This window comes from Salvia hispanica, chromosome 5 (assembly GCF_029641045.1).
Source record: "Salvia hispanica isolate PSC_SH4W2 chromosome 5, Shi_PSC_v1, whole genome shotgun sequence".
Classification (NCBI taxonomy): Eukaryota; Viridiplantae; Streptophyta; class Magnoliopsida; order Lamiales; family Lamiaceae; genus Salvia; species Salvia hispanica.
The window spans coordinates 14,377,285-14,390,884 of record NC_142696.1 but is presented as its reverse complement, the minus strand read 5'-3'; the positions used below and the strand labels follow the sequence as shown (position 1 = coordinate 14,390,884).

General features: G+C 36.1%; 2 protein-coding genes and 1 long non-coding RNA gene across 3 annotated transcripts; 2 read left to right on the top strand and 1 right to left on the bottom strand.

The window, feature by feature from the left end:
• The first annotated feature begins 774 nt into the window (after window positions 1-774).
• On the top strand, window positions 775-1,460 carry LOC125186492 (uncharacterized). Its single transcript, XR_007170455.2, has 2 exons — window positions 775-988; window positions 1,173-1,460. It is a non-coding gene; the product is annotated as an uncharacterized LOC125186492 (long non-coding RNA).
• A 300-nt stretch (window positions 1,461-1,760) lies between these two features.
• On the bottom strand, window positions 1,761-8,605 carry LOC125186491 (pleiotropic drug resistance protein 2-like). The gene is made up of 21 exons (XM_048082860.2): window positions 8,341-8,605; window positions 7,401-7,805; window positions 7,210-7,330; window positions 7,040-7,128; window positions 6,886-6,970; window positions 6,520-6,810; window positions 6,356-6,446; window positions 5,384-6,284; window positions 5,118-5,278; window positions 4,930-5,033; window positions 4,683-4,848; window positions 4,518-4,604; window positions 4,350-4,453; window positions 3,939-4,271; window positions 3,568-3,858; window positions 3,419-3,502; window positions 3,208-3,341; window positions 2,895-3,122; window positions 2,640-2,811; window positions 2,317-2,571; window positions 1,761-2,120 (listed from the first exon to the last, which is right to left on the bottom strand). The coding sequence occupies exons 1-21, from the start codon at window positions 8,481-8,483 to the stop codon at window positions 1,851-1,853; spliced, it is 4,515 nt and encodes a 1,504-aa protein (XP_047938817.1). The 5' UTR covers window positions 8,484-8,605; the 3' UTR covers window positions 1,761-1,850.
• A 2,184-nt stretch (window positions 8,606-10,789) lies between these two features.
• On the top strand, window positions 10,790-13,229 carry LOC148926338 (copper transport protein ATX1-like). The gene is made up of 3 exons (XM_089058209.1): window positions 10,790-10,934; window positions 11,498-11,573; window positions 12,862-13,229. The coding sequence occupies exons 1-3, from the start codon at window positions 10,926-10,928 to the stop codon at window positions 13,008-13,010; spliced, it is 234 nt and encodes a 77-aa protein (XP_088914335.1). The 5' UTR covers window positions 10,790-10,925; the 3' UTR covers window positions 13,011-13,229.
• The last annotated feature ends 371 nt before the right edge of the window (window positions 13,230-13,600 follow it).

Here is a 13,600-nt window from a genome sequence, read left to right as displayed (position 1 = left end):
TGTGCATATTAAAGTTGTTAACATTCTACTCGTACGTCACATTCGAGATGTCCACGTCTGAAAATAAATATATCTCCCCTCTCTCTTCATTAAAATATCCAATTATCATTTTCTGTAGTGGACTTCACATTTGACTAACTCATTCTCACTCACATTTTATATTAGTTACCACATTTCACTAACTCATTCTCAATCACATTTTATTATAAACTAATACTCCCTCCGTCCCACAAGAATATTTATTCTTTCCTTTTTAGTCTGTCTCTCATAAGGATATGCATTTTCTAATTTTGAAAAAAAAATCTCTCTAATGAGGTGGGACTCATTCTCTTTTACTTTGTCAATTTTGCATTAAAACTCGTGTTAAATCTAAAAACTTCCTGCCGGGCGGAGTGCCGGCAGGAAGGGTTCTAAAATGAACACCCGACTGGGTGTTTTATTCGCTTTGTAATTCACCCGGCTGGGTACATGAAGTAGAGATAGATTTTGTGGGGCTTCTCTTGGAATTCGGGCATAAGGTATAACTAGTATTTTTCCTCATTTTTCAAATGAGATTTTGATTGAATTAAGAGCTTGAGATTCGTTTTCCTTTTGAGAGTTTTATCCAAATTTCTAGTTATAGATTGTTTGAATTCATCAATTCTAAGTAAAATATGAATAAATAAATGTGTATTTTGAGACTTGTGGATTAACATGGTTTAAATGCCTTTTTTTTATTCCATCAATGACATTTATTCTTTACATAGTCTCTATTCCTTGATCTTTCATTCTTCTTAGAATCAATATTTGTTGTTGAATCTATTTTTATATTACATTAAAAAAAGGATAAGATCAAACATCAATTTGGTTTTCCTCAAAATACTTGGATCCATATCATTATAGAAACCGACCCTACTCTAGAACAACAACAGAAATAAGTTACTGGTGTACTGAAAAGAGACGAGAGCGAATTGAGGCAGCTGGTATCGATTTTGAGTGCCCAGAAATTGTAAGAATGCTATAAGCTCTGGCATCTTTGTTGTTCATGCTCAATTGTGACTTGTTATCCTTAACTACGATGTATATTAAATTTAAACTTGTACTGTATAGTTTAGTTTTCATATAATCATCAGCAAATTGAAGATGATCTATTTCAGTTTTAACTCATGGTTTGGTTATTGTGTTATTTGCAGATTATATTCGCAGATGTTGGCTGCGATTGATGGTTAGCTGTTGTTGTCTACATAGAAAGATGTCGTAAATATGAAAAATGATTGAATGGAGAGAGCTTATGCCAATTTTGTATTCATCTCACAGATTACATCAAGTATCCCTTGAATTCAGGTTTTGGGCAAGTCAAAACCATCCTTCCATTACTATCTGCTACACAATTCTTCCTAACATCTATTCCTTTCAATTTAACATTGGACTTTCATTTCACTTTTCACAATCTATTTTATGTGCTCGTTGATTGGTGCTCCCATTTCTATGCAATGGATATAATCTGACTTTTGGTAATTTGGGGGGATTTGGTTTGTTATAGAGATATGACTGAGATCAAATAATAACTAACATCCAATACAGAATATATAATTTTTCAATTTTGTATTATAAATTATCAACTCAAAGACATAATCTATCAACTATCTTGTGTTGATATTTAAATTTACATAAATTACTACAAGGCGAAAGTTTTAGTTTGAATTAGCTAGAACATAATATTGTCTAGTTCAATTTGGATTCATTTGATTTGATAATTTTCTTAAGAAGAAACATTGAAGTTAACTGAATATTCTTGTTATTTATTAAGGAAATGAAAAAAACATTTGATGGATCTTACAAACAATAGAAGCACTAAATCCTTTGGATAGCTATCTCCTTTGGAAATTCAAGACCTTGATGCCATAGACAAAGACAACAAAGAAGAGCAAAGCCCATCCAACATGAGCCAAGGCAACATATCCAAGGAAATCAGAGTCATAACCTAAGACAACTTTAAGATAGTCCTTAATAGGCATATCACCATGGTCCGGAACAAGAACATGCTCCGTCTTGTCTCCCAGTTGTGACGTCACCAGCCCGTATATCGTCCATGCCACCGGAGAGCCCCAGTAGTACCACCTCCACCACACCGGGATCAACTGCAACATTAATTGCAATTTCATTACTACAGCATGACAAACAACTGCTACATGTGTTTTCTTACCACTTAATCCTAGATGAATGGATAATAATAATAATAATAATAATAATAATAATAATAATAATAATAATAATAATAATAATAATAATAAATAAAAAAAAATAAAAAAAATAAAAATACATGTGTTGTCTTACCATCCTGGGAATGAGAAAACCAGAGAAGAGATTCCAGAAGCTGAGAAAAAATGACATGAGAATTGCAGCAATCTGGTAGCTAGGTGTGAGAGCCACAAGCATCATGCCGTAGAAGGTGAAGTAGACGAAGCACATGAACACATAGTAGTAGAACCATATGAACTTGGTTGCTCCCCACTCAAATCCAATCATTGAGTACAGGAGAAGGCTGTACAAGAATGTCTGCACCGCGATGTAGCTTGTCTCAACAGACACCTGCCAAAAAGATATAAAAGGCTCAGTAAGGCACGATCAAGCCAGGCGCCATTCAACTTGTTTCACACCTGTGCGAATGCATAAGGCAATGCTGAGAACATCCCTGCAGCTCTCTCGCGATAGAACACTGTTCTCTCTATGGCCACAACCGATTGAACTGCAGATGTGTTTGTTCCACCTAGGAATAGCACTGCTGCATACATTGCTCCTAGAAGATTCGTCAGGTCCTGTTCTTTATACCTGCAAAATATGCCACCGCACTTGTTTAATAAACACCATGTTTCAACCTTCATCTTTCCATTTTCTGTAACATAAACTTGTACATTGTTGTTCCTTTGTTCCAGAAGATGACGCCGAATATAAGGCCAATCACTGTTGTCATGAAGAATCTGATCACATTATACTGAGGATTCCTCCAGTAAGACCAATATTGTTTCCAAAAACACGCCACGAATTGGACCAAAAGAGGTTGTGAGTATTTGGTGGGGAAGAAGAGGTCATGTGATCCTGCTTCTGGATTGCTCAGCTTCTGGATAAGTTCCAGATTCTTCCTACAGTTGATACATATGATAAGCTTCTTCTTTTTTTATTATTATTATGGTAGATTGAAAAGATAGCCTCTATATATTTTGATACCTGTTGAGATCAGAGTTAGAGTAGATTTCTGCAAAGTCCATGTCTAGTTGAGATTCAACTGCTGCAGAGCTAACTTCTAGCATCCATGTAGCTGGATTGTAGTCTTGTCTGATTTTAGGAACTCCGGAAATAGACTGGAATGAGTGAAAACAAATGCGTAAGAATGTTTTATGTAGTACTAGTTTGAGAAGAAAGTGGTGATGAAATTAACCTCAAAGTAGTCTACTAGAAGTTGAGAGTTGCTGCCCAAAGGTCCTGCATATATGACTTGCCCACCTCTCTTCATTAAAAATAGCTGAATGAAAAGAGAATTTGGAATTAGGCCTTAAGAAAAGGATTATGAGAAGGTGACTATGTTACCTCATCAAATGATTCAAAGATGTCTATGCTTGGTTGATGGATTGTGCAAACGACGGTTCTCCCTGTATCGACCGTGTTCCTCACAGCACGCATGACAATGGCTGCAGCTCGAGCATCCAAGCCCGACGTTGGCTCATCCATGAAGATGATTGATGGATTTGCAACTAGCTCAACCGCAATGGTGAGCCTTTTCCTCTGTTCTGTTGATAAACCATCGACTCCAGGAAGCCCGACTAGGGAGTTTCTCAACGAGTTCAGCTCAACTAAGTCCATCACTTCCTCCACAAACATCTGAAATAACACTATGGATATGATCATAAAAAGGGAAAATAAATAAAACTCCAAGAAAGATGCAAGTTGATGAAACTTGCCTGCCGTGTTGCCTTGTTTACATCTGCTGGAAGACGGAGCCAGGCTGAATATAGGAGAGATTCATAGACAGTGACATGTGGGGAATGGATGTCATTCTGCTCACAGTAGCCACTCACACGAGCAAACGTTTCTTGATTCTTTGGGAAACCTGAAACTCTGATGTCTCCTTCAATGTATCCACCTGTTTTCCTTCCGGCTAGAACATCCATCAATGTGGTTTTCCCGGCACCACTTACTCCCATCAATGCTGTCAAAACTCCTGGTCTAAATGCACCACTGACGCCCCTCAGTAGCTGCAGACGTGTCTCCTCAACCCCTTCGCCTTTCATTTCCTGTTAAAAAGTTTCATTCTAATAGGCCCTTGTTTAACTTTTATTATGAGAAAGATGAGATGTGTACAAGCTACTTACTGCAGGCATATCAACGTAGTAGTTCACGTTATCAAAGGAAAGCGACAAGGGTTTGAAAGGAAGCACCATCCCGCGTTTGGTATCTTGTTCTTGAGCATTTCTCACTACAAAATCAGTCATTATTATGACTAGAATGCTACCTAAGGAAGAAAACTAATGGTTTCAAACCTTCATTTGTTTGGCCATTAGCACTAATTCTGTTTTTCGTAGTTTCATCCTCCAAGATTGAACCACCAGATTTTGAATCTCCCAATGCTGCATGCAAGACATAGATGAACTTATGCAAGATTCAGGTTTCACAACTAATGTTGAAACAGAAACTACGAGTCTTACGTTTCAAGTATGTTAGCGCAGCAACAAAGCACAAGTTGAAGAAGAGAGAAAATCCGAAGAGTGCAATAACACAAATCCAATACCAGTGTTGTTCGGTAAACATTCCCCTTCCAGCCAATAGCTCTTCTCCCACAGTTCTTCCAGCAAATCTGCCATCGTCATTTTTCTGGAAGTCGAGTTTCACAACATAAGAGAAGTAAACATTTTTCTACGGCTATGTAGTTATATATAGTATCAGCCAGCTTACCCCAGACCATCTAGGATCGAGAAATTCTACTATGACAATCGCGTTTTGGCCATACGACATAGGAGAAAGATAGTAAGCCCATCTCATCCATGGTTGAAGATCATCTGCAGCAAAAGAGATGACGCACGTTGCAGTATAGAGATGTATGGCCTCAGTATTAGTATTATTCAAGAAGTTTTGTTGCTAACCTTTGGCAATGATGAATCCACCAAGTACGAACACCAACAACAATGTGAAGGTTCCTAGAGTGTTTGCAACTACCTGCGTTCTTCCAAGCGCTGCTATGAAACGAAAGAGGCCTAATGCCATCTGATGGATGCCCACAAACGCCAGGAACTGCATAAAGAACCTGTGATTTTTTTGGCTTGTTTTGGTTAGAAATTTTATGTGTTTTATTCCTTTACAAACTCACTAGTAATAGACTATCGAAAAGTATAAACGTTGAAACTCGTACCTACTAGCAGAAGGTGCATATCCCACAGTGTAATATGTGAGAATGATCCAAATCCCTGACTCCATGACCGAGATTGGAAGCCTCAGGAGCCAAATTGGGAGGGCAAAAGCCCAAGCCGGGTAGAACAAGGCGTCCCGTTGTTTGAAAAACACAGGAAGCCTAAAAATGGTCATTGCAAGCTCAGCCATCCCATTGAACATGACATTGATGAGGCTGAAAAACAAGGCACCGTAAAATTTTCCTCCGTTATCAATGTGTCCATGCTTCATCTGTGTTCTGAAGAACACCGTGAAGGTGAAGAGAGCCATGATGGTGATCTGCGTTGTCTTGAAAATATAAACAAAGGAATTGCGCTGCATTAGCAGCCACTCCCTAGACAGACATGCCTTCAACAGGTCTTTGTTGGAGATACCGTACTTTTCCTTCACCAATGCAGCTGGATGAACTCTACTCTTGTCGTATGGCACTCCCAACTCACCAAAGATCTTCTGCCCGACGTGGAAGGATTGAAAGCGAAAGGCAAAATCAGAATCTGATACATATTCATAAGGCACATTTTTCCTTGACCAGTACTGTTCTTGATCCTTCTTGGAGGTGACTTCTTGTAGGAAATCGGCTACTCCTTTCCTCTCTGGGCATTTGAATCCCACATTCTCAAAGAAACCAAGAACGTGCTCACGGGGGCCTTGGTAGACAATCTGCCCTTCTGAAAGCAAGATTATGTCATCAAAAAGTTCGAAAGTTTCAGGGGCAGGTTGGAGGAGGGAGATGATCATGGTTATGTCCATAATGTGGACCATTTGCTTCATGTATTTGATGATTTGATATGTCGTGGAGCTGTCTAGACCAGTCGATATTTCATCCATCAAGAAAACTTTTGCAGGGCCAACCAACATCTCTCCTGCATTATATGTCAATACATAAGCATTTCCTTCAAATTAGTCGAAGAAATGTAGAATTTTTCGGTCATACCAGTCGTCACACGCTTCTTCTGCCCTCCAGAAATTCCCCTCCTCATCTCATCACCAACCATTGTATCAGCACAAATATCAATTCCAAGAACCTATTTATCGAATCAATTGATCACTTGATTAATATAAAATGCTGGTAGACTAAATTTGATGAAGAAAACCTACCTTGAGCACAGAATCTGTCACCAAACTAGTCCTCTGCCCAGAAACAGCAATGGCTTTCATGAAGGCATCTATTTCAGGATCTGGCTTAATGCCTGCATCTTTCTCCCTTCTAGAAAGCTCTGCTAGCAGTTCATACCTAGCTCCAACACCAAAGCAACGGCTCGAGAAATCCAAGGTCTCCCTCACTGTCATCTCCCCATGGTGAAGATCATGCTGGCTTATGTAGGCACAAGTTCTCTGAGGAATGAACTCCCTCAGCTCATGGCCACAATAGGTGACCTTCCCACTCTCCTGGTTTCAGAAAATGGGAAACGATCCGTTATAAAAAGTAAAATTTGATGTCACATGGGTTGAAGGTACTCATACCCTTAGATCTTGTTCTAGCTTCCCAGCAAGCGCCTTCAGCAACGTCGTCTTACCAGAGCTCGGAGGGCCTAATAGAAGGGTCAATCTGCTTACAGAAATCAGTTGTAAATACTAGAATTACGAAACAAGTAACTACATAATTATGATTCTATACCTTGATGGCCTCACTATTCCAGAAACATCGGTTAGTATCCTAACAGTCTTCTTTTTGGATGGGAAAAGCCTCAAGAAATCAAGAATTCCCTATTCATAACAAAGAAACTCCAACTAATATTTGCAAAGAAAAATATTTCGGAAATTCTTTCAAAGACTAAAAAACAGTACCTCAACGGCGTTTATAGTTGAATTGTAAAGAGTAGGAAGAGCTCGGCTTCCAGCAAATGCATCTCCTTCAACAGATAGATGCTCAAATCTAACTTCACATTTTGGCACATTAATTCCAACCCTATTGAGGAAAACATAAACAACTTCAGTTTTCTCCCTCAAAATAGTCCAGATGAGTAAAAACATATTACCTATTTATTCTGTCTCTAAGCCTCAAAAGAAACCTCTCATTATCATCTTCAAGAGCTTTCAACATGGTGTCCATGATATGCTTCTTGTTGTGGACTCCAAGGTTACCAAAATCAATTTCTTCATGAATCACGTTGCCATTGTCCAACACTTGCTTCAAGATGCCTTTCCTCATCCGATCGTAAGTAGGGAGCCTCTCAATGGCAGCCCACTTGAGCTGTTCCTCATCGTCTTGTCTCCCACTTTTCTGGAACACGTCGCCTCCCTGAGCTCCAAACGCCTCTCGGAAGCTTGCAGAAGCCCAGCCTTTAGTACTGGACGATGCAAAACTCGCCTTACGGCTCATGGACCGTGTCAACTCGTCTCGTGCCACTGCAGCCGCCATTTCAAGCCTGCTACAGTGCTCTCTGTTTGTGAAGACAGTGTTAGAATGTTTCTCTTTGGTGTTGCAATGTTACAATGTTGGGGTTGGTATATATATACAATTGACAAAAAGGTAAGAAACATTTACAAAATTTGGCATAAGAGAATTTTGTAGGTGACATTATTATATCTATAAAATATTCTATGGTTTGTCTGCTAACGGCATTAAAAATGCCATACATATGCATTTGAATTATCCATGTTTTTGTCGTACAATGTTATCATTTTTAGCTTCTGTATACATATGAATATATGATTGTTTCTATTTATATTCCCTTCTTGCATACACATATTACATGAGTTGATATATCAAAATAGCCTGACAAGTTCACTAATTTATAGATTATCACATTAAACTATTTGATCTGGCCTAATAAATTGAGCTTCTTATTTTTTTGAAAATGGAGAAAATACTTTTACTATCAGTATTGTTGATGGACTTACAATGCCAATAATAATTTTTAATATCTTAAAATTAAATTAAATACTTACTATATAATTAAAACAAACAACTTATACCTTATATGAGTATGTATGATGCTTACATGAGATATGTAACAATTCTTTATGTCATTTTGTATAACCCTATGAAGCAGCGGCAGAACTACATAGGGCGGGGGCTTGGCCGGCGGTGGACCCGGAATATTCCCGCTCACGGCCATCCTCCGCTCGGTCTCCGCCCCTGCCCAGATAGCTTGAGCTCAGGCTGCACTCCGCCGATAAATTTGAAGATTGGAGGAAGGAGAAGTCAATTAGGGATATTCATTTTGGGCAATTAGTTTTTTAAGTGAGTGGGCATTTATATATTTTTAATTTTCTGGTATAAGTATAATGAAGCCCTCGAAAGTCCAAATAATCAACTCTAGATTTCTAAAATAGTATTCAGGTTTAACTTTAATTGGCATAATAATCGAATAATGCATAAATCAAATCAAATCAAATCAAAATATAATAAATTAATAATAAAATTGATTATAAAATTATTTTATAACTTTCTTAGCAAATTTTCAATTTGAGACTACATATTATTAAATTATCATCAGAAATCTTACAATTATTGATTACAATTGTGCATTGATTTTTTTTCCTCAAAAAATTATAAAATTGTTATCAGATATCTTATAATTATTGATTAAAATTACTCCATCTGTCCACGAATAAGAGTTCTATTTTTCCATTTTTGTCCGTCAACGAATAAGATTCTCGGTTCATAATTACCATAAACGGTAAAAAGAGACCTCACATTCCACTAACTCAATCCACTCACATATCATTTAAAACTAATATATACAAGTGGGACCCCTATTCCACTAACTTTCTTCCACCCACTTTTCTTAACATTTCTTAAAACCCGCACCGTTTAGAAATGAGACTCTCGGAGAGATATGTACTAACATTTTCTCAAAAAATATTAAAATTATTCATTTCAAATACTCTAAAAAATAGCAGTATTAAAATTCCTAATTCAACTGTGAGCCAAAAAATAATTATTGTTACAAGTGTGGCTAGGGCTGGGGAAAAATACCGAAAAAATGATATATCGCTCGTATCGTATTGAAAAATATCGAAAAATTATCGAATTTTCGATATATCGTAATTTTCGATACGATACGATACGAATCGTATCGTAAGTTTTCGATACGATAACGATATGAATTTTCTTATATCGCGATATATCGTTTTATATCGAAAATACGATATATATCGAAAATTTTCGATATATCGATATTTTAGACGATATTTTATTTTCGATATATATCGATATTTAACGATATATCGAATTTCGGTACGATATATCGAATTTCGGTACGATATATCGAAATATCGATACGATAACGATATGAAAATTTTTTATATCGAAAGTTCGATATATCAAATTAACGATATGAAATTCTTTCATATCGATATTTTCGATACGATACACGATACAACGTTTTCGATACGATATATCGTATCGACCCACCCTTAAGTGTGGCGAAAGAAATCTTCAATACTCCCTCCGTCCCGCTTTAGGAGTCCCGGTTGAGTCGGGCACATGTTTTAAGAAAAAAGTGTTTAGTGTGTAATAAATAAATATTGTAGTGGATGTTGGGACCCACTTTTAGTTGAGTGTCCAATAAATAAATGTTTTAGTGGATGTTGGGATCCACTTTTAACACTTTTTTATTAGTTGTAGTGGATGTTGGGACCTACTTTTAACACTTTGTAGGCATTTTTTATTAATTTATCTCAACCGGGACTCCTAAAGTGGGACGCCCAAAATTGATCAACCGGGACTCCTAAAGCGGGACAGAGGGAGTAATAATTTTTAAAATGAGACTATTCTTTAAATTGTATAAACATGATGACTCGTTAAAAAAAATATTCATCTGGTGTGCCGTCAAAATTGTACAGATAGTACATGTAATATATTTTATTATATTATTGAAATTAAAATTATTATTATTATTATTAAATTTAAGCATCGGCTTGATTAAATTCCTGGTTCCGTCTATGATATATTTATAAATATTGGATTATTAATAATGAAAATACATTGACTAATTTTCATTAAGCCTTAGATTGATTAGCATTTTGGGTTGGTTCGAAACCTAAATAATTATGATTAACAGTAAATTTTTTTGACATAATAACTTCTCGCAAAAATTAGTTCTATGTTGCTATTTTGAAATGTCCAAAAAATATAGTCTCATTTCAAAATGAAGTTTTTTTCGTATACTTTATCCACCGTTTTCTTCTTCTGTTTCTTACTTTTTTTTTTCTGTCTCTTACTTTATCTATTTTTTCTCTATTCTTTCCTACTTGTTAAAATATTGTATAATCCACACCAATAAAACTATTTTTCGTGGTTGGATGAACTATTGAAATATTTAAATAACCACAAAAGTTTAGAAATTTTTCGTGGTAGGATGAACTATTGAAATATTTAAATAACCACAAAAGTTTCTTCTAAATTCATTTACTCCTATTTTTTCTTATTATAATTACATTTTTGTCATTACTTTCAATATCGCTATCCTGTCTTGGCCTCATTTCGAATTTTCTTCCCATTATCATATCATCTATCCCAATAGTTCTAGCTCGGCTTCAATAACACTATCGCCATGTCTCAGGTTAAAGCAAGATTTTTTTATAGAAATCGTTAGAAATTTATGTGGTTTATGGTGGTCCATGTGCTAATTCGTCTGTACTTTCACCTTAATCTGGCGATTTTCACCGATTTTGAACAAGTTTTGAATTGGGGGTTTGGATTTTGTTGCTGAAAACTGAGGAATTATTACTTTATTCGTGGCGATGTTGTGTGATAAAATCTGCTTTATTGGTTGCATCTCTGTTTTTAATTGTTGCTTAACTTTGGCTTTTCCTTATGGGAGAAATTCTTTTTGTTCTGTGATGTTGACTGAATTTAATTTCTACCAACAAAGCAACTTACTTTTCTTTTCTTTTCTTTTTTTTTTTTGTTAGTGTGCTATCAATATTTTGCTACCAATTACTTCTGTCTCTTAATATTTGTTTTTGTCTTGTTTTTGGATTCTTTGTTGGACTTCTTCCTAATTTGATCCGAATTCTTGTACTAAATCTTATTGGAAGTATTCAACTTTTTGATTGATGAATTGTTATTAATTTGGATGAAGAACTAATCGTCATTGTGTGTTTACTTTGTGTTGGATTGCAGACAGTTGAGCTTAAGGTTGCCATGTCATGTCAAGGCTGTGTCGGAGCAGTGAAGAGGGTTCTTGGGAAGACGGAAGGTCTGTCACAACATCTTTCATATCTATAATAATAATAATGCGGAGCTGCTCATTTTACTTGAATGAATTCAAGTTTTCCCCATAATCCCTTGGATCTTGATGTGTTTGATTTTTCCAGATGAGCTTTAACAATGGAGGACTCGATTTAGCTTTATAAAAAATAACATACTAAACGTGCCAACTGCATTTGTCTTCTTTGTTTTAAGTTTGAAGTGTGATTCTCTGTAGGTAGTGGTTTTCAGTTAGCCACTTAGCATCAATTGAGACAATAAATTTTCTGGTAGGATTATTTCCACTTTCTAGCAGCTTGTGGTGCATAGCATCGTTTCGCGGTAGTCTGACCTGTTTTTCTAAGTTTTTCATATACACTAACAGCATGACTGAATCCTCCAACTGACAGAAGGTTTGGTCGAGTTTTTGCCATCAAAGTCAAGATTCGTATCTTAAGAATAAACCTTGTTTTTGCATCGGTATTACTAATCGGTTCATTTGCTTGGTGCGATTCTTAAGATTAGGCTTTCTTTCTTATTATTAAGGTGAAATTTTGTGGGTACTCTGTTTCTTCAAGTCTGTATCTTTGCTTTCATGCCAATATCGAGAACTTATGTGTTCCTTTATTGACGTACTTGTTATGTCAGTATTTTTGTCGTCCACTGCTCCCTTTTTAGATAACATACCTGTCTTACTTGATATATTTTGCTTCACTCATGTCCATTCATTGGTCTCGTGAGTTTTTTTTATTTTTTGTCTTTGTGTTGTGTTGGAAATATAATTTTAACGAGCTATACACATGCTATAAGGAAGAAATCGTCTCTTATGGATTGTAGTAATGATCAGAATAGCTTATACCGGCAATAAGTGCTACCAATCTAGATTATTGCGCGGTCTATTTCAACTACATTCACGTATGAGGGATAAGTGCATATGTTTCCACTCCAGAAAAACCGAACAACTATTGTTGTTCTATATGATTATAAACTTTAACACACTAAGGGGATGTTTACTTTGGGTGATAATTTGTTCACATACTTTTGATAGAGTGAACTATTTTAAGCTCATTCGATTGTCTAATCTTTGCAATACTCAAATCACATGTATTGATATGATAGTCTAAGCCATCATCCAAATAAATGATCCCTTGAAGTGGTCAATGACTTGTTGTGGGTCATACACATTGTAATGATAATGTGATTTTGTAGTGTCTGTCACATTCGCTCAATAGTTTGATTGGAATGAACTGATGGACCTTGATTTAGCCAATTAATTGAACTGTTATGTCCTTGAGCAGGTGTTGAGTCATTCGACATTGATTTGGAGAGTCAAAAGGTGACCGTGAAAACCAATATCCCACCCGAAACTGTTCTTCAGGCTGTTTCGAAGACTGGGAAGGCAACCTCGTTCTGGGAGGCGGGCGAGCCAGGATCGAAGTCCACATAGGCGTGTTGCAAGGGTTGGACAACATGGGAATATTATCTTTTTAGCACATTTAAGTCATAAGTGGAATCTTCTTGCAACCATGATGATTACCTTCGTTTTCTTGTCTGTAAAGATTATATTTGTCTCTTTAATTTGATTCATGTAAGGACGTCGTCAAACAACCGATGGCTGGACACATGCCTAATTTGGGGATATATAGAATATGTTGAAATTGAATAAGTTTATTTGGTAGTATTGAATTCGATATGTTTATGGATTTGAGATATGACATGGATTTTGACACATTACCATATTACGCAGTCAATGTAAAGAGGTAACATATCACGTCGATAGTTTATCGTGTCAAATATGCATTGGAAATCTAAACTTGTCAATACTACTCCATAAATTTCACTACTATGTAGATTCCATAATATTTTGAGCTTCTAGATATAATTAGTTTTTATTTCCAAAAGATTTAGCTCTCTCACCAAGTAGTATTATTTTTTATTTATTTTGCAAGTATCCTCTATGCAAAATAAATAGTTTCATTCTTGGATGACACGAGTTTTAATAAGAAATTAGTAAAATAAGAAATATGAGAAGAAAAA

Bases quoted from the DNA above. Each gene is read 5' to 3' on its own strand.
- LOC125186491 (XM_048082860.2), bottom strand. From the start codon at position 8,483: ATGGCCGTGAGCGGGAATATTCCGGGTCCACCGCCGGCCAAGCCCCCG. The intron at 7,806-8,340 runs GTATAAGTTGTT...CTTCACAAACAG, and splicing joins ATCATACATACTCATATAAG to AGAGCACTGTAGCAGGCTTG. The intron at 4,849-4,929 runs GTAAGCTGGCTG...CTCGACTTCCAG, and splicing joins TCGATCCTAGATGGTCTGGG to AAAAATGACGATGGCAGATT.
- LOC148926338 (XM_089058209.1), top strand. The intron at 11,574-12,861 runs GTCTGTCACAAC...GTCCTTGAGCAG, and splicing joins GGTTCTTGGGAAGACGGAAG to GTGTTGAGTCATTCGACATT.